A 21557-nucleotide genomic window follows, 5' to 3' on the forward strand; every position below is an offset into this window, starting at 1 on the left:
TAAATGGTGCTAGCTTGTCATCCTACACGGCTTTAGGCAATTCTTACAGCCTCCTTCACAGAAGTATCTAACCCAGTAGTACAGCTAATGTTGTTGTAATGTATGCATGACAAAGCACATTGTTGTTGTAGGAAAAACATTCTACAGAGGAGTAGCTAGGAAGGAATCCATGAATTAAGTCACAACACAAGTAAAGGCCTACAGTGATGAGATTATGTAATATAGATTTGGCAGTTAGGTAACATAGTTACATTGTAATAACTGATGTAAGTTCCAACAAGTGGAATGAAATAATAATGAATGATTAATAAGTGCATGTTTAGGCTACACGTACTGTTGTGCATGTGAGGAGCTTATTCCACAGACAAATAAGGCAAAGAAATTCCATGAAGAACCTGCATGAGATCCACCAGTGTCCTGTTCTGGGTTCTGAAACATTCTAGAACCTTTGGAAGACTATCCTCCTACTGCCAGTCTTTGTCTGGCACAAAACAAAAACAAATCCAGAACACAGCTCAACAAAACAAGCTCTGTGACAGAGATATAGATATTTGGCTGAATCGCCTCGTTTTAAAGCCACATCTATTGGAATCCAGCTAACAAAAACAGAAATATGCAGGCTAGAGCAACGCCAAGTGCAAGGCCAGCCCAGCAATACAGATACAGGGATTGGGGCTGAAGAAAATAACAACTCTCTGTTCACATAGTGTCAAGAGATTAACAGCCGAATCCAGAGGAGATGGCAAAACACAGAGATTAAGTGCTAAAAACACACATCGAAGCAAATCCCCCGCGGGGCAGAAAAGTAGTAGTAGTAACAGCCGCCTGGAGTTACTCACCTCCAACGCCTCCAGCGTCATGAAACCAGAGATGGAGAAGCCGTCTATGATGTCCTCCTCAGTGGATGTAGACTCCTTTCTCTTTCTCCTGGGGGGCCTTGGACGGGAGGAAGAGGGGTTCCTGTCTCCTTCCTCCCTCTCTGAATCTGAGGAGAAGTACAGCCCCACAGAGCCCCCCCTCTTATGGTTGTTGTTCCTTATCCCATTTGATCTCCGTCCCCGATCCCTCTCGGACTTAGACTTCCTCTTTTTGCGGAGCCCACTGGACCGAGGGCCATCCATTTCTTCAGAGGAAAAGCCCACCTAAAGACTCCTCTAGCAGAGCAGAGAATCAACCCTATCAAGGGCACTCACTGGCACAGTTGAACTTCCAGCAGAAATAAATCCCAACAGATATTTCCCAACAATATCCAACAAGTAGTAAGTATAGATACTTAGTGGATGAAATCCAACAGAAAAGAAGCAATCAGATAATATCCAAAGGGCATAAGCTGGAGTAGAGAATGCCTTGAGTCATTGAAAGCACAGCAGCAGATTCCAAGCAAAGATTCCCAACGGTGTCCATGAAATCCACTGACAGGCAAAGGGTAATAGAGTCTGTTAGACGTGGTAACTAGGCTGTCAACTCCAAAAAGAGAATAAAAAGAAGACAAATCTTTAACTGGAACAGAACGTGTGATCACTGGACATGTCCTGCCATGGTGAACCAACTGTAAAAAGCCACATCCTGATCCGTCTTCTTAAGGAATCCCCACTCTTCACATGCTGTCATGTCAGCCAACTCTCCCTCCTGAAAGTCAAAGAGATAGAGGGCATATATTTGCAACACGTTCATTTAGCAGCAGACCTTACTGTTGAATGCATTAAGTCAATGAGCCATCCTCTCAGGGTAGGTAGGGAGATTATACAGTACAGGGGATTGTTACCAGCCTACATAATGCAACATAAATTCATGTTTCATTACGCTATATCTTTAGAGTCATCTGCTCACCATATCTTCCTTTATTCTTTTACAATGCACAACCATTAGGCCCCTTGGCTGAGATCATTGAATACGGTTACATGCACATAATAATATGATTATTGTGAATAGTCAGATTAATATAATAGTTTGTTTTAAACGTTTACATGCTTTGCAAGAACGATTTCACTAATAATCCTTTTAACATGGACACATCTGAAATCAGGCTTCCTGATGGGACTTTGATCAATTATGCAGAAAATCGCCAATCAAAGAAAACGTTCTACCACAGCGACCATATTATTTTTGGAAGCCTACTTGATTCTGAGGTTGGACATATACAGTTTGTATGTGAAAACTATTGTTAAGATGCATACTTATATTTTTTCTGAACTCACTTCACTCGCGCATAAGAGGGAGGTTTGTACTGCTGGTGCTGACACATGCACAGATCAAATACACTGTTGGAACTCCGATTAAGCTGTTTATATGTCCTAATAATTCAAAAGATTGCTCAGAAAACCAGATGTTTTAACCACTGTATGCTTAGGCCTACTTCGATTATGACCTTTCACCAACTAAGATGACTATTTCCATACTCGGCCTAGATAGATTTATAGATTTATAGGGGACTGCCGTAATCAGTTTAATATTAATCAGTTAAATTATTAGTGCATGTAAACATACTCAGTGTGTGTTTAAAGTGCTTCTCTACTACTGTCTCTGAAGTCCCCCTCCCCCCATGGTTTTACCCCATCCTGTACTTTTAATGAAATAAGCATTTTCTTACATTTATAATGTATGGGTATGTCTTCTATTTGGATTAGCCTATTCCTTTATATGTGTATATTTTAAACATAGGTCTGCTGTGGTTATTAGCTCGGTTTCTTTCAGTACTGTTCACTGCATATAGAACACCAGCTTGCCTGATCAATCACACGATTATGTCTCAATTTCCAAAATCACTGTGCTTTAAACAGGTAAATCTAGTATAAACTTCTTAATCACCACGACACTTGCCTTTCAAACACTTCCAATCCCTATACTTTACACTATCTCCACACAGGTGCCGAAAACCTTGAATCAGTTGACACAATAACATTACATTACATTGGTAAATACATGCTTCATCAAGGAATGATGCCAAGGTAGTCTTTTTTTTGCAGTGTGCTCATCATTCTGTATGTTTCATTTCAGTCTACACACAACTAACCCGCTAAATGATTTACCACATTCTGATTAGTTGGAGGTGTTCTTTGAATTATATGTAAAAGCTATTGTGTATTATGCAATATCTCTACAAGGTTATTCATTCTTATAACGCACTTGTTTTGTGTTTTGTCACAGCATGACATGATATTTTACAATCAAATACATTTTGTCCAATAGATCATCTCATCTAAGCTATATATCTAAACATGTTGATCACAATCTAACCTAGATATGATCATTTCTGTCCTTGAGAGTTTGAGACGAGGATTCTGCCAACCAATGCTCACACCTAAACCTAGACTGATGACACAGACCTTTTGACAATCTGGTCCAAAAGCACTTGAACCTGGAGCATCGAAGTTATGTGATCATAGGCTATTCTAAATGATTAACCTATTTACATTTCTCATGCTACAATATAGTACAATGTAACCATAATGGTTTGAGTTTCAGACAGGCAACATATTCAACAGTTTGTTATCTCAATCATTCCTTCACACATAAATCCATTCGCACTCTTCTAATTTGCTTTGTATGTCAAAGATACAGAGAAAGTGTGCTCTATGAATACTACAGGATTCTCTAAATCCATTTCCAGATAAAAACGTGTACATGATGACATCCCCAAAATGGTAGCCTATCCATCATTGAATACACCAAACCTTACAGGCATGTTCAAGCCACTCCAAATTCCATCACCCCCTCCCAATTCTGCCAGTGAACCGTGCCAGACAGTGGGAACACACCTTGACTAGCTCCATCATCACCAGACACACCATTAGAATCATCTGTCATAGACAACCACCATATCAACTTTGCATTATGTCATTGTCCAATGATTGCAAATCAAGGTGGCATAAACTAGACTAGAAGTGGCAAATGTTAGACATCAGCACATTACAATGGCTCGCAAATATTTTCTTATTTGGACGGATGGTGCGTAATAAGGGCGCATCTAAACCATCCAAAATCACAGCCTTGTCTAGAAGTCAAATTCAGTCTTTCCTATAACGGTCCTAAGCCATTTACCAGTCCCCATCCCTTTAAAACCTGATGCCCCGTGCCAGCACTCCCCTAATTACATGCAAAACAGCTATTAAATGATTTACTATAGCTATGCCTCTTCGCCCTCCCTTTTCTCGTTCCTTCCTGTTATCACACTCTATCTCGCTGTCTCCGTTCAGTTTTTTTTGTCTGCTCCCCTGTCAGTAAATCTCACGCTCCGTGGCCAGTCCAGCCCACAACTGCGACTGGCACTGCCTCCTCTCCTGCTCCAGCTCTCCGCTTATTTTCACAACACACAAAGCGAGCCTCTTTTCCTCCAAGACACGTCATGCAAAACCAAGAAAAGCAAACCCTTGAAAGTGGGGACCGTCCGGGCAAGTCGCAGGCATTCGGATACAAATGGTCAATACAAGAGAACAGAAAGGGAAAAATGTAACAAACAAATAAATCCCGCAAGGAAGCAAAGGGGCTCTTCTCTCTCAGTCCGTTCTTCAGTCTCTCGGAGAAGGGACCGGGCGCATTGATATGGCGATGCCGCAGTGCCGCTTTACAGGGTATGCGCTTCCTCGGCGCAAATAGTGCTGCATATGGAATCTGGTATGGGTCGTTGTACTAAGGAGAACATGTCTAAACTATGCTTATGTAATGTTGTCGTTGAAACTCTGTAATAAGTAATATACATACTTAAATAAATACAAATACATCTTATTGAGTATACACTTAGGCTACTCACCAAAATGCTAGTGCACAAAACACACGTGTGACGTGATCATTCTTGACAATTCCCACCCTTCTAACCATATAGTCACCCCTATTTAAGATACTCATTATAAATCCTGTAGCCTATCCCAAACAATATGTACATGAATCATCTCTAAACCCTCCCACCAGCATGCCGATATCCCTAGCTCATAGCTCTCTTGACTATATGGGGTAAAGGCAGACAGACAGGCAGTCAGTCAGCGTTGAGCTTTTTGCTGCTATCACCCAGACACCCATTCAGTGTTATTGACAGAACCATCCTCTGCAGACAGACCATGGACCAGATGTCAGATTATCACACAGGTTGTGTAACAGGGCTAGGTTCTCTTCAGGGAGAGACCAAGGGGCCGTGCATCACCCAGGTGGGTTCTACACATTGGTGGTGGATAAGGTGAGTTTCCCCCTACTATGTAAAGCACTTTGAGTACCTCAGTTGGTAGAAAAACGCTATATAAATCCAATCAATTAATTACTGAATGAACTTACTCTGCTCTGCTGCCCTGTCAAACCCCAGTGAAATAGAACACTGTCCGGGTCTCATTAATCTGTGTCACAAAGCATTTGACTCACCTGAAGTGTTTGGTCATTGGTGGGTCACATATGCTAGCACGGTTGGGGATGGTAATCAGGGTAAAGCCAAGATGTCCTTGCAAATCAAATCTAACTGAGTTTTTTAGGGGGAAATAAAAATCACATTTCCCTACAGACTAGATAAATGATGATGAGTAATGAAAACAATTAAATAATAAGTTATCATGGTGAACATTGCAATTACAATATTGAATGTTAGACATCCATGTCATGTAGTTATTTTATGTAGGTCTAAACAAGTCCTTCTCAAAGACATTCAATACAAGTCATGTATTCTAGGGCCAATATATACAATGATTGATCCTCCAATGTTTCACGCTTGCGTGGGCTAACCATTAACCACAACCCAAGGATGCTGAAAATCTACCAAGCAACTGCTTCATTATGGCCACAGTAATATATTCAATTGATATTCTACTGCCTATAGAGTCCCAAACATGATTATGCATGGTTGTAGTTATTCCAGATCTATGCAATGTATCATTTGGGTACAACAAAGAATCAATATATTCATACATTATAATGGTAGTAGCAGCTTTTGTCCTAACCTGTGAGAGAGAGAGCTGTGAAAGCCAAGTGTTGCTTTAATCTCCCCGAGGTCCTGAAATGTATTATTTCATTCAGCTGCAATCATGCCAATATTGTTCACACTCTTGATTACCCAAATGTCTAATTTGCCATTTGTAATAGTGCTTAAAGATTTCTCAGTAGTTCCACTTAGATATATGAGTACTGAAGTAATTCATGTGTTCCTATGGTTTTTGTATTGATGTTCTGTTCAAGGCTCAAAGCCCCACCCTCCATTTTCAATGAGTGGATCAGTGGAGCTGTTGTCGCCCATAATACCAATTGAACATTTTTGATTTCCTGGTCCAGTCAATAATGGTTTCTGAATGCTCAAATGGAACCAGCACTGAAAAAATCAATTTGTTACAGAAATAAATTAATATGATAAAATGTCAGACTAATTCCAAATATTGATATTAAAGAGTAAATCACATTAAATGTAATATTATTGGGGATATGGGAATTATTAAATGTAATGATAATATCATATCATTACCTTATAATAACATCATTCAGAATAAAGCTCAAAACCACAGCAGTGTGATTATTATGTCTACATGTTGAAAGCTAGCACACAGATACATGGTGGTGGTGTTAGTGTGTGGCGGTAGCAGCGGTGAGGGCTGGTCCTGTGTGAATTAGGGATCAGGAGAGCCGGTTTATTTTTAGCTTGCAGGCGTAATGATGCAGCCAGAGTGTGGCTCAGTACAGCGGTGTGGCTCAAAGAGTGTCCAGTCTGAGAGTGCTTCTATTCCCATCAATGCCCTCTGAGAGGGGGTGCCTCAGCATCCTCCCAGCCACCATCACAGCCCAGCCACCACCGCAGCCCAGCCGTGTGAGAGTAATGCTCCAGGACACTCTATAATTTCTCTATAATCGTGTTTAAATATTAGACATTAGCCATGCTTTCTCTGCAGCACCATCTTCACTCTCAAGTCATCACCCTTTGATGTCAGAACACCTCAAACACATCACTGTCTGTTTTATTTTTATAGGTCATAACCTAACTTAAAGGTTGTTTAGGAAAAGACAAGACAGTGTCACGGTCGTGTGGAGAGACGGACCAAGGCACAACGGATGTTGAGTTCTACATATTTATTATAAAGTGAACTTAGCAAAAATAAAACAATAAATCAATAAACTGACAACGAAACGTGACTACGTGGTGCACATGCACAAAACACAAAATAATATCCCACAAACACAGGTGGGAACAATAACTACTTAAATATGATCCCCAATTAGAGACAACGATTACCAGCTGCCTCTAATTGGGAATCATACAAATCACCAACATAGAAAATAATAACCTAGAACCCCACATAGAAATAATAAACTAGAATTACCCACAGTCCCGCCCTGACCTACTACACCATAGAGAAACAAAAGCTCTCTATGGTCAGGGCGTGACAGTTCCCCCCTTGGCTCTGGTGCTGGACGAAGAACCCGCTCATCCAGCGGATCCGCCAGCATGGGGGACGGCACTGGTGCGGGACGAAGAACCCACTCAGCTCGCGGATCCACCAACTTTGGTGACGGCTCTGGTGCGGGCTGAAGAATACGCTCATCCCGCGGATCCAGCCATGGACCCGGGCTGAACACTGTGCCTGGACTGGACCTTGGTGTAAAGGAAGGCTCCTGCCATGGAGCGGGACTGGACGCCGTGCCTGGACAGGGCACTGGCACAGAGGAAGGCTCCTGCCCTGGCTACAACAGCAAACATACTGTGTTCAACTCTTCTGTCAAGTGCTTCCAGCGATATTAAAACACATAGAAGTATTAACCCTCAGGTTTACAGCTTACAGTGTATTTTTAATGAACACGATTAGCTAAACCGGTCACCAGAAAAACCAGCATAATATGTAATCAATTTGCAGAAAACTGCATATGCAAACCACCATGTACACATGTACATGTACAGCATAGCATTGTGTGTTTGAGAAGGCATAATGAAATCAAAACTGTCTCTTTCTCTTCAGTGATGGAACCACAGCAGATGGTGATAATTAGGTAAATCAGATATACAAATAGATTTTTGTCTCACATCTCTCATTAAACTATCGACATTCTCTTTTGATCTGCAAGAATCTCACAAGGTACTGAGTGAGACGAGTTGAGTACATTGCAATTTATACAGACATTCCAATGGTATATATGCCACATATACAGCAACAAAGAGCTGCAGAACGCTGGATGGAATGGGCTCATGTCTTTGCCCCAAAGCCCTCTTTCTAAGCCCGGTAATAGCCACTATTATTTCCACTGTGTACACCCTAGTCTTTATAAATGCCTCTCGCTCTGCTCTGTAACCATGCAGAACTACATGCTGTACTGTTGAGCATCATCAATGTTGCTCTGGGTATACACACTCTGCCAATACTATATGCTGTTATTAATATAGGCTGGTGATTTGAGTGGTTAAATCAGAGTGGTGAAGCCTAATATTTATAATTAATGACTAACTACTAGTCCCTTAAGGCCTAACGAGTGCCTAATGCCCTTATACTGCATGTTAACACATGAGGAGTTGATGGCTAATTAACAGCTAATAAGAGCCTTATGACCCATTGTTGAAGTGGTGATGAATTATGAATGGTATTAAGTGTTTCTGAATGGTGTTTCTATGTATGGCTCAAGGGGAGACGATGTGTACTGTACATGAGGATCCTCTATGCATTTGACCTTAGAGTGAATGTCTATCTAAATGTAACCTTTCGTATTACCCTAGATGCAGTCACACCCCTAAAACTAAAAAACATTTGTCACAAGAAAATTAGCTCCATGGTATACAGAAAATACCCGAGCCCTGAAGCAAGCTTCCAGAAAATTGGAATTGGAAATGGCGTTCCACCAAACTGGAAGTCTTCCGACTAGCTTGGAAAAACATTACCGTGCAATATCGAAGAGCCCTCACTGCTGCTTGGTCATCCTATTGTAGGAGAATAAGAATAATCCAACATTTATTTTTGATAGTGTCGCAGAGCTAACTAAAAAGCAGCATTCCCTAAGAGAAGATGGCTTTCACTTCAGCAGCGATGAATTTGTCACAATTTGTCACATACACAAGGTTAGCAGATGTTAATGCAAGTGTAGCGAAATGCTTGTGCTTCTAGTTCAAACAGTACAATAATATTTAATAAGTCATCTAACAATTCCCCAACTACGTAATACACACAAATCTAAAGGGGTGAATGAGAATATGTACATGTAAGTATATGGATGAGCGATGGCAGAGCAGCAAGGTGCAATAGATGGTATTTCTTATTTTTCCGTTATTTTACCAGGTAAATTGACTGAGAACACGTTCTCATTTGCAGCAACGACCTGGGGAATAGTTACAGGGGAGAGGAGGGGGATTAATGAGCCAATTGTAAACTGCGAATTATTAGGTGACCATGATGGTTTGAGGGCCAGATTGGGAATTTAGCCAGGACACCGGGGTTAACACCCCTACTCTTACGATAAGTGCCATGGGATCTTTACTGACCTCAGAGAGTCAGGACACCTGTTTAACGTCCCATCCGAAAGACAGCACCCTACACAGGGTAGTGTCCCCAATCACTGCCCTGGGATATTGGGATATTTTTTAGACCAGAGGAAAGAGTGCCTCCTACTGGCCCCCCAACACCACTTGCAGCAGCATCTGGTCTACCATCCAAGAACTGACCAGGACCAACCCTGCTTAGCTTCAGAAGCAAGCCAGCAGTGGTATGCAGGGTGGTATGCTGCTGGCAAAAATAAAATACACTATATACATGTGATATGAGTAATGTAAGATATTTAAACATTATTAAAGTGGCATTATTTAGAGTGCATTGTATAAAGTGACTAGTGATCCAATTATTAAAGTGGCCAGTGATTGGGTCTCAATGTAGGCAGCAGCCTCTCTGAGTTAGTGATTGCTGTTAGCAGTCTCATGAACTCATGAACTTCTTTGACGAAAAGTGTTTTTTCAACCACTCCACAAATTTCTTGTTAACAAACTATAGTTTTGGCAAATCGGTTAGGACATCTACTTGTGCATGACACAAGTAATTTCTCTTCAATTGTTTATAAATAGAATATTTCACATATCATTTGCTGTATCACAATTCCAGTGGGTCAGAAGTTTATATACACTAAGTAGACTGTGCCTTTTAAACAGCTTGGAAAATTCCAGAAAATGATGTCATGCACACATCATGCACACAAATGTTGTGCACACATTTGTTTACAGCCCTGTTAGTGAGCATTTCTCCTTTGCCAAGATAATCCATCCACCTGACAGGTGTAGCATATCAAGAAACTGATTAAACAGCATGATCATTACACAGGTTCACCTTGCGCTGGGGACAATAAAAGACACTCTAAAATGTGCTGTTTTATCACACAACACAACACAATCATTTATTTTTATTTGACCTTTATTTGACCAGGAAGGGCTCATTGAGATTTTAAATCTTTTTTTCAAGAGCGTCCTGGCCAAGATAGGCAGCATCAAGTCTTTACATAATTACAGACAGACGACATGAAAAACTACAGGTTACCTAGTAAAAACAACATAGAATTCACATGAGTATAACAAAATAATGAAACAGAAAATTAAAAATCATCAATGATTTAAAAACACCATTCGGGACAAGTTCTTCCAGTTTAAAAGTATTTTGTAAGGCGTTCCAAGCCGATGGAGCAGAGGACTGTACATAAAAGCTCTTTTACCAAATTCAGTTCGGACATTTGGAACAGTTAGCAGGATAAAGTCCTGTGAATGAAGATAGTGCCCACCACATTTCTGAACAATAAAAATGCCCAAATAAAATGGTAGTAAACCCCAAATGGCTTTGAAAATAAAAGTATACCAGTGACTGAGCCCACGATTGACTAATTGATCTCAAACACTGAGCGGAAGCATTCATTTATAAAATATCCCTATAGTCTAGTAAAGGCATAAATGTATCTTATACTAGCCTCCTTCTGGCTTCTAAAGAAAAACAGGCTTCAGCTTCAATTTTTTTGTAAGTTGTTGAATATGCAATTTAAAAGAGAGGCTGTCATCAATTAAAATGCCAAGATATTTATATGAGGTTACAGTCTCAATCTCATTGCCCTGACAGGTAGTAATAGGTGAAAGGTTCAGAGATCTATTTCTTGCTTTAGAAAACACCATTAGTTTAGTCAGTATTGAGGATAAGCTTCAACTGACACAAGTATGTTGAACAGTATAAAAAGCAGTTTACAAGTTCTGGAAAGCTTTTGTGAGAGAAGAGGCACAACAATAAATAACAGTATAATCAGCAAAAAAGTGAAGTTGCGCATTTTGCACATTTTTGTCTAAATTATTTATAGAAATAGTGAATAGGAGGGGACCAAGTACAGAGCCCTGGGGCAAACCATTACAGACAGACAATTTAACAGACATGAGCCCTTCAAATTGAGTGCACTGAGTTCTATCAGATAGATAGTTAGAAAACCATGCAACTGCATGCTCCGAAAGACCTACGCTCAACAATCTCTGCCTCAGTATAGCATGATCAACTGTATCAAATGCCTTAGAGATCAATAAAAAGTGAGACACAGTGCTGTTTTTTGTCAAGGGCTTCAGTGATATAATTTAAAACCTTTATGGCTGCTGTAATTGTGGTACGCTTCTTCTTGAAGCCCTATTGGTACATTGATAAAATAGGGTTAGTATATAAAAACAATTTTAGCTGTTCACTAACAAAGGTTTCAAGTATTTTCGCCAGGGGTGACAGCTTTGAGATTGGCCTATAAATATTTAAAAGAGTTGGACCCCCCCCCCCCTTTAAACGTGGTAAGACAAATGATGATTTCCAGATCTTTGGTATTTCATTACATTCCAGGGTTAGATTGAACAGATATGTAAGTGGTTCAGCTATGAAATCAGCTGCCAGTTTTAAGAAGCAGGTATCAAGAAGATCAGGACCTGCAGACTTTCTCTGATCTAAGGATTTCAGGGCTTTATGTACCACTTGCACTGAGAATGGCAAAAAGCTAAAAGTTTGACCAGCTTTCACTGGTTCATCCACACAGGGTTGTACAGAGACAGAGGACACTGAATCAAACAGCCTACCAGATGATACAAAGTGCTCATTGAAACAATTCAGCATTTCAGTTTTGTCATATACAGCAATAGCAGTCCTTCAAAACACATGACGGTAACTCATTAACATTACTGTTACCAGACATAAACTTAATAGCCTTCAAAAACCTTCTAGGGTCATTCACGTTATTAGTGGTAACAGACATAAAATATTCAGACTTGGCCTTCCTGAGAAGAAAATAACACTTGTTTCGTAGCTGCCTAAAAAGAAGCCAATCAGCATCAAAACATGATTTCCTTGCTTTAGCCCAGGCTAGATTATGTTTGTGAATAACACAAGACAGTTTAGAGGAAAACCATGGATTATCCCGCCCTTTAACCCTGAACATGCAGAATGGGGCATGTTTGTTTACTATTTGGAAAAAAACATAATGAAAGAATTTCCAGGCAGTTTCCACATCAGGAATAAACAAAATCTTGCTCCAGTCAAAATAAAACAAATCATGAAAGAAAGCCTGCTCATTCAAACTCTTAAAATGTATCTTACAAATAAAGCGTGGCTTTGTCTTAGGTAGTATTTCTAACAGAAACAACAGCGCAATGATCACTTAAATCATTACAACCAACCGCAGAATATTTATTGGGAACATTTGTCAATATCAAATCAATCAGGGTAGATTTCTCTGGACATTTGAGATTTGGGCGAGTGGGTGAGTTAATTAACTGGGTAAGATTCATAGAATTACAAAACTTTTTTTTTAAAATCTTTATTTAACTAGGCAAGTCAGTTAAGAACAAATTCTTATTTTCTGTTCCTAGGAACAGTGGGTTAACTGCCTGTTCAGGGGCAGAAGTTTAATTTGTACCTTGTCAGCTCGGGGATTTGAACTTGCAACCTTTCGGTTACTAGTCCAACACTCTAACCACTAGGCTACGCTGCCACCCCGTCATCAGACACCAGCTTTAACCAACACCAGTTGAGATCACCAGTCAAGACAATTTAGTCTTTACATTCACTACTGTTAAAAAGTTTGGGGTCACTTAGAAATGTTCTTGTTTATGAAAGAAAAGCAAATTTTTTTGTCCATTAAAATAACATCAAATTGATCAGAAATACAGTGTAGACTTTGTTAATGTTGTAAATGACTATTGTAGGTGGAAACAGCAGTTTCTTTAATGGAACATCTACATAGGCGTACAGAGGCCCATTATCAGCAACCATCACTCCTGTGTTCCAATGGCACGTTGTGTTAGCTAATCTAAGTTTATCATTTTAAAAGGCTAATTGATCATTAGAAAACCCTTTTGCAATTCTGTTAGCATAGCTGAAAACTGTTGTACTGATTAAAGATGCAATAAACCTGGCAATAACTTATTTAGACTAGTTGAGTATCTGGAGCATCAGCATTTGTATGTTCAATTACAGGCTCAAAATGGCCAGAAACAAAGACCTTTCTTCTGAAATTCGTCAGTCTATTCTTGTTCTGAGAAATGAAGGCTATTCCATGTGAGAAACTGCCAAGAAACTGAAGATCTCACACAATGCTGTGTGCTACTCCCTTCACAGAACAGCGCAAACTGTCTCTAACCAGAATAGAAAGAGGAGTGGGAGGCCCCGGTGCACAACTGAGCAAGAGGACAAGTACATTACAGTGTCTAGTTTGAGAAACAGACACCTCACAAGTCCTCAACTGGCAGCTTCATTAAATAGTACCCGCAAAACACCAGTCTCAACGTCAACAGTGAAGAGGCGACTCCGGGATGCTGGCCTTCTAGGCAGAGTTCCTCTGTCCAGTGTCTGTGTTCTTTTGCCCATCTTAATCTTTTCTCTTTATTGGCCAGTCTGAGATATGGCTTTTTCTTTGCAACTCTGCCTAGAAGGCCAGCATCCCGGAGTGGCCTCTTCACTGTTGACGTTGAAAATGATTTATAGTGGACCACATTTAAAAACGGAATTAATCTTTGACACAACTCTGCCACAAACTATTCTTAGTCCCTTGATGCAGATACACCAAGCCATCATCTGACAATCCACCATTAAGAGTAATGTCCTTTTTATTGAACCTTGTGACCCCTCCCTCAAGGAATATCTGACCCCTGTTTAACGCTGTTGTGAAGTCAGTCAATTTCTCCAAATTAACCAAATTATATTGAGCATTTTTTCCTCCTTTTCTCTTTTCATCTCTTCTCCTCCCGTTTCCTGCGAAAATACTTCCCCTCCCTCACAGCCTTCCCTCCTGAGACACAGTGGCAATCTGGCATTCTGCAGTATCTGACTCAGGATGGCACTGAAGTGGATAATTGTAAGTGCACTCTGTTGTCATGCAAAGCTCATTTATCTTGATAAAGAAGAAAGCTTCATCTTGAGGATACTTCTGTAAATTACTGGCACAGTAAACTAAACAGCTCTGTTGAGAGACTGATACATTTACAGCAGAAGGCTCATCTACAGTGCTGTGTTGTCTGTGCCTGCAGACACACTGAGACACGCTGAGACACACTGACTGAGCCTCTACAGATGGAGATGGATCTGCAGGTTTCTCACCAGCATCAGAATGAGAACGTAGCATAGAAGTCTCTTGGGGAACCTGACTGGGAAAACCACCTGACATCTGTTGAGTGTTTTGTGTTATTTTAAGTTTTGTATTGCTGAAACCAATTCTAGTAGTGGAATCAGATGTGCTTGTCTGCGGGGTACACACATAATGTGTAGCTTCTAGGAATCACATTATTATCCATAGTATTGACGTCAAATGGAATAACCAAGGACATCGTTCTGGATTTTGTGAGATTCTCTCTGGTGTTTACAGAACAACTGGTGTTGTGAGATTAGGATATCAGGATTCAAGGATGCTGTGAGATTAGGATATCAGGATTCAAGGATGCTGTGAGATTGGGATATCAGGATTCAAGGATGCTGTGAGATTAGTATATCAGGATTCAAGGATGCTGTGAGATTAGGATATCAGGATTCAAGGATGCTGTGAGATTGGGATATCAAGATTCAAGGATGCTGTGAGATTAGGATATCAGGATTCAAGGATGCTGTGAGATTAGGATATCAAGATTCAAGGATGCTGTGAGATTGGGATATCAGGATTCAAGGATGGTGTGAGATTAGGATATCAGGACCTGCTTAGACAAAGTAATTGTAACGGTAGAGCAAAGGATCGCAATATATGGGAAAATAATGGCTGCAGTATTTCTGCCATAATGGGTACCCAATGGAACGCTAAGGCATAAATGTATGAAACGTGTTTTCTTATTTTAAATGTCCTTGTGCTGTACTTGTCTCAATGTATATGTATTATGTCATGTTTTATGTTTAGTATGAACCCTAGGAAGTGTAACTGCTGCTTCAGCAGTATCAAAAATAAAATAAAAAATTGTTTACAAAAACAACTACTATTTGGTGGTAGTGTGGGTACAGTGGGATGAATCAAGGACCAGAGTGATCTGTATCATCCATACATGATCATGATTGCATTTCTGATATTTTGTAGTGGCGGGTTGATAAAGACCTGTTTGGTTCCCCAAAACATGATCAATTAGGGTTTAACTTTAGGGTTTAAATATTCACTCTGACCTTTGGTGACCTTTAGATGTCAGACCTCAAGTAACATCAGTGCTATGAAATCATTGGATGAGGCTTCGACCAAAGATAGCACCAGATCATCCTTTTGATCCTTATCTTTTCAAATCCTGGGGAGCAATGCTTCTCCATTATGGAAATATAAATGATCTTTCTAGTCTCTTGTGAGAGGCTGCATTTGGCTCTGGGTGATGACATTATTATCTTCCTGGAACCCTTCTAGTGAGTGATTTGTGAGGTTAGTGTTTGTGAGGTTAGTGTCTTAACAATGTCCATATTTATAACATACATGTGTGTTTATAAGCACCTAATGAAACACTACCTTGTCAATGTACTGTCACCCACAAGATGATTTTGGATGAAGTGGGCACCTTCCATCATGGACATACCACTGTAGGTGAGCCTGTAAATAATGGCTGTAAAACGTTTTCATCTCCAATAATGCAAGTGGGCGATCCAGGGCAGGCAAGTAGCAGACAAATTAGGATGAAATTAAGTCATAGTATTCATTCCGTTCACCTCTCTCTGACTGTACCGCGCACACTCACCCACCCAATTCTGCCCGAGAAACCTTGCAACCCCAGCCCACAGGTCCCTTCCCCCTGCAAACATATTTTTTGTCATTTTGTCTTTTACAATCCACTTAATTTGGAGGCTTACAAATTCTATTAGCGTGATCCTGTGTGTGCGGCGCTGTGGGAGAGGGGGAGAGCAGAGCGGCTTCGCAGGGGGAACGAGACCCTAATACTAATAAACGAGCGCGACTTTGCCTTTGCTTCTCTCGCCCTGTGGGATGAGAGGGAGAGAGGACTGAGTAATTGGAAAATATCCCTGCCTCGTAGTCCAGAGAGATCTCCCCGCACCATAACTAACCTCCCTCCTCCGCCCCTCAACTGCACAATGAGATATTCTGTTCTTCTTTTTGCTTCATAAAAGGAACAATTAGCAGAGTTTGAGGAGGAGTTTGTGTGTGTGTGTTTGTGCGAGGGTGCGTGTCTGTTTGTGTCTCTATGTGTGTTTTTTTTCTAGGACGAACGAGGGAACAGAAAATATTTGTGTACCCTTCTTTTATATCATGCATGGATGGGGGTGATGGGGGGAGGGTCTACATGCACCCCAGCCTGCCGTCACATGCTGTCTCTGTCTCTGCCTCATGCCTGTGTTGTGTTTGTACACTCACTGAACACACTGAACACATGCCCTCAGCTAATAGGGCCTGATGCAATCGAGCCACTCAGCCGACGCCCACTCAGCCAACACCCATAGTTGTAGTGAAAATGCAATACTTTTTTTTGTTTTGTTGTTGGTATCATCTGGATGTACGCAGTACACACTTCTGAATGGTTTCTGTTCATGTGTTATGGATTCTTAAATATAGAATTGACTCAGTTTTAGTATAGTTTTAGTATATTCAGTACTTCAGCTTCAGTGATTCAGTTTCTTTATCTTAGTTGATTGAACCTGGGGGTTGAAATAACCCATGCCATTTGCTCACTATTGAGTTATGGACAATATGGTAATATATTGAATAAATAGAACAATTGTAATAGTCTGCATGTGCTTCATTCTATAGTGCAGAATGTTGGGAGGAAGAAAGAGATTAAAACATAATTAAAAATGACTGAGTTTTTAGGTCAACCGTCATCCTCAATATCCACGATGCAATCAACACAGTTGAAGGTAAACACAAGAGGAGGAGAGGTTTTTTGTGTTTTTTTCAGTGTGTTTTTTTCTCCTTGTTACATTTTATCTCAGGCTATATTTGGAAGCTACCTTGGTCTATTTGCACAGATGACAGATATGGAAAACACTCCTCTGTGCCGGGACTAAGACGAAGTTGAAAAGCACACAGCATAAGTGTATCAATTTATCTATGGAAACGAAATAAAAATGGCACACACATTTAAAAACATGATTTCTTAGAGCTGGAGTTGTCTAGTGAAAGTCCACTATCAGCATACCATATGAAGAATACAGTTCATAGAAAGGGTTCAAAACAAACTCAAATCAATTCTTAACTATGAGTTACAGTGCTTGGCAATTCAACTATTCAACAGTAGATTATATATCGTCCATCTGTGTTCTCCTCCTTCTGTTCCCATTTATTCTCATACTGACCGGTGGATTTGAAATGTAAATGTGATTGATTGTTTGAACCAGGGGAAGTAACATGAGGAAAGAGAATTTAGACAGGCCCCATATATTAAAAGCAGGAGATTTTCTCAGTATGCCTGTTAATGTCACTGGTACAGGCTTCAGTGTGTTCAATCATATTGATTCATATGGTTGACAACTAGGTCTTTATAGAGCATACTTCATTTTATGTAACGGAAAATCATTGTAGAGTCCATGGCATTTGCAAGTGCAAGACTGTGTAATCTCATCTGATTTTAGATGTAGACTACTGTACTAATCCAATTATTCCATATACAGTACCAGTCTAAAGTTTGGACACACCTACTCATTCAAGGGTTTTTCTTTATTTGGACTATTTCCTACTTTGTAGAATAATAGTGAAGACATCAAAACTATGAAATAACACATATGGAATCATGTAGTAACCCAAAAAAGTGTTAAACAAATCTAAATATATTTTATATTTGAGATTCTTCAAAGTAGCCACCCTTTCTTTGCATTGATGATAGCTTGCACACTCTTGGCATTCTCTCAACCAGCTTCATGAAGTAGTCACTTGGAATACATTTCAATTAGCAGGTGTGCCTTGTTAAAAGTACATTTGTGGAATTTCTTTCCTTCTTAATGCTTTTGAGCCAATCAGTTGTGCTGTGACAAGGTAGGGGTGGTATACAGAAGATAACCCTATTTGGTAGAAGACCAAGGCCATATTATGGCAAGAACAGCTCAAATAAGCAAAGAAAAACGACAGTCCATTATTCCATTTTAACATGAAGGTCAGTCAATCAGGAAAATATAAAGAATTTTATAAAGGTTTCTTCAAGTGCAGTCACAAAAATATCAAGCGTTATGATGAAACTGGCGTTCATGAGGACCGCCATAGGAAAGGAAGTCCCAGAGTTACCTCTGCTGCAGAGGATAAGTTCATTCGAGTTACCAGCCTCAGAAATTGCAGCCCAAATAAATGCTTCACAGAGTTCAAGTAACAGACACATCTCAACATCAACTGTTCAGAGGAGACTGCGTCAAATCAAATGTTATTTGTCACATGCGCTGAATAAACAGGTAAAGACCTTGCAGTGATATGCTTACTTACAGGCCTTCATGGTCGAATTGCTAAAGAGAAAACACTTCTAAAGGACACCAATAAGAAGAAGAGACTTGCTTGGGCCAAGAAACCGAGCAAAGGTTATTAGACCGGTGGAAATCTGTTCTCTGGTCTGATGAGTACAAATTTGAGATTTTGGGTTCCAACCACCGTGTCTTTGTGAGATGCAGAGTAGGTGAACGGATGATCTCAGCATATGTGATTCCCACCGTGAAGCATGGAGGAGGAGGTGTGATGGTGTGGGGATGTTTTGCTGGTGACACTGTTTGTGAATTATTTAGAATTCAAGGCACACTTAACCAGTATGGCTACAACAGCATTCTGCAGCGATACGCCATCCCATCTGGTTTGCACTTAGTGGGACTATCATTTGTTTTCATCAGGACAATGACCCAACACACTTCCAGGCTGTGTAAGGGCTATTTGTCCAAGGATAGTGATGGAGTGCTGCATCAGATAACCTGGCCTTCACAATCACCACACCTCAACCCAATTGAGATGGTTTGGGATGAGTTGGACCTCAGAGTGAAGGAAAAGCAGCCAACTGTCACACCTGTTCCCGCTCCCCCTCTCTGGTGCTCAAGGGTGACATAGTTGCTTGCCCTTCATTACGCACACCCGTCACCATCATTACACGCACCAGCACTCATTAGACTCACCTGGACTCCAGACTCCTGGACGTTGTTGATTGCCCTATATCTGTCTGTTCCTCAGTTTTGTTCTCCGTGTCAGCATTATTGTTGTAATGTCGTTTTGTTCCCCCCGTCCAGACGCTGTTCTTGTTTTGTTTGATGTCCGTTTCCATTAAATGTTCACTCCCTGTACTTGCAAAGCGTGTGCAAAGCTGTCATCAAGACAAAGGGGTGCTACATTGAAGAATCTCAAATATAAAATTGATTTTGATTTGTTTAACACTTCTTTAGTGTTTGATTCCATATGTGTTATTTTATAGTTTTGATGTCTTCACTATTATTCTACAATGTAGAAAGAAAAACCCTGGAAGTGTGTCCAAACTTTTGACTGGTACTGTATACTATTAACAAATAATTACACACACATAAATATTCACATTATGTTCAAACAGGCAGAGTTATTAGTAGGAGGCATTGTGAATTATAACTGGAACCATCATGTTATACAAATCTCGTGTTTACTAAAGTAGTGTAGCATACTGAAGAAGAATAAAAACTATTAGATTCAATTATGTGGCAGCTTTCAACATGAGAGAGACAGAAGTGCTCATGAATTGTTCATGAGATGTGGCAATAAGTAGTGACAAATACAGATCATTAGGAGTTTGCGGAAATCAACCGCCTTTTCCCATAATGCCCCAGGCCCTCAATCAAATGAACTGTAATGAACTGACAGGATGATACCTGAGCAACTCCTGCAGACAAAAAGGACTTCTCCACCTGTTAAAAATAACACGAGTTAATAATAGACCTTCTTAGAAGGTTTGAAACAGTTTTTAGGGTGATAGTAATGGTCTGTATTTAGACCCATTACAGAGCAAAGTTTCTCTGACCCTGGGTTTTGGAACAATAAGTCCTGTTGCACAGTGAGTGAAGTGGCAACACAGTTCACAGGTTTCTGCTGGCGAGGTAGACATGATAATGCGCCGCAGAGCAGCTCTCTGGGCTGAACCAAGCGTAGAATCCACAAATCAAATGAAAAATCTCTCATAACGATGGCGTCATCTGCACAAATGCTTCACACAAGATAAAATGCCTGACAAGTCAGCTAAAGGCCCATGCCCAGGTTTTTCTATTGCCAAATGTTGAGCTTCACACAATGTGAAGTGGTTGTCTTTGAATATTTTTGCGGGCTTTTCAGATGAAGAAAAATAATCACTTTTATTAAAGCAATAGACTTAATCTCAGTGAAACAGTATGAGCAGTGTATAGGCGTCTGACAATGACCACTACAAGAAAATCACAATTCTATTAATATTGATCTTTCCCACAGGTTTTTTTTGCCTTAGCCCCAATGGCATATTGACTATTAAAACTACTCGCCAAATGGGTAAATTATCTCTAAACAATTAACATTGACATGAAGTCTGCCTTTGCCTTGGTGTTTACATTTCAGTGTTAGGGGTTTAATTAAGTATTAATTTAAAGGTTCAGTGCAGCCGTTTTTATCTCAATATAAAATCATTTTTGGGTAACAATTAAGTATCTTAGTGTGATTGTTTTCAATTAAAATGGTCAAAAAATTTATAAAATAGTTTCTTAGCAAAGAACAATTTCTCAAGCAAGATTTTGGTGGACTGTCTGTGAGTATTAGGGTGGAGAGAGGAAAACTGAAAACTAGCAGAGAGGTTTGGAACTCTCATTCTAATTGGTCTATTAACTAATTTACCTCATGGTGATGTTACCATGGAAAAGCCAAAGCTCCATCCCACCAAAACAGGCTGACATTTCGTACACTAAAAGGGCATTATCATTTTCACCATTTTTGACTGCACAAGGTGTTTTTTTCCTATTTTGACTCATTTACCAGTTTTCCGCTCCTTGAGAAAAAAAAGTATCCTGGGTTGCTATGGCGATAGATATCTGGGTTTCTACAAGAGTCTTTTGTGGCCTTTATTTTAGCTAGAGCTTGTAGTTAACGATCACTCTAAGGGCCTTATTTCATGCAAGCGTCTTAGAGGAGCTTAGTCGTAATGGGATACCACTCTTTATCTCTTTGATAGCATAATTAATAACTTGGGAAGGAAGACATCGATTGTGGCCCACTGACTA

At 40.1% G+C, this 21557-nt stretch overlaps 1 protein-coding gene across 8 annotated transcripts in view; it reads right to left on the reverse strand.

Annotated features, from left to right (window-relative positions):
* LOC109873450 (activator of transcription and developmental regulator AUTS2) overlaps positions 1–1628 on the reverse strand; it is a 469244-nt gene extending 467616 nt beyond the window's left edge. For 2 of the 8 annotated variants that reach the window (XM_031807548.1, XM_031807540.1), the window contains exon 1: positions 840–1624. In XM_031807548.1, the coding sequence (XP_031663408.1) occupies positions 840–1121 (282 nt within the window). In that variant the 5' untranslated portion in view covers positions 1122–1624. Of the gene's footprint in view, positions 1–839 lie in introns of all 8 variants that reach the window. The other 6 variants (XM_031807545.1, XM_031807544.1, XM_031807543.1 and 3 more) reach the window with 5 other exon arrangements.
* Between the last annotated feature and the right edge of the window lie 19929 nt (positions 1629–21557).

Source organism: Oncorhynchus kisutch, linkage group LG28, assembly GCF_002021735.2.
Source record: "Oncorhynchus kisutch isolate 150728-3 linkage group LG28, Okis_V2, whole genome shotgun sequence".
Taxonomy (NCBI): Eukaryota; Metazoa; Chordata; class Actinopteri; order Salmoniformes; family Salmonidae; genus Oncorhynchus; species Oncorhynchus kisutch.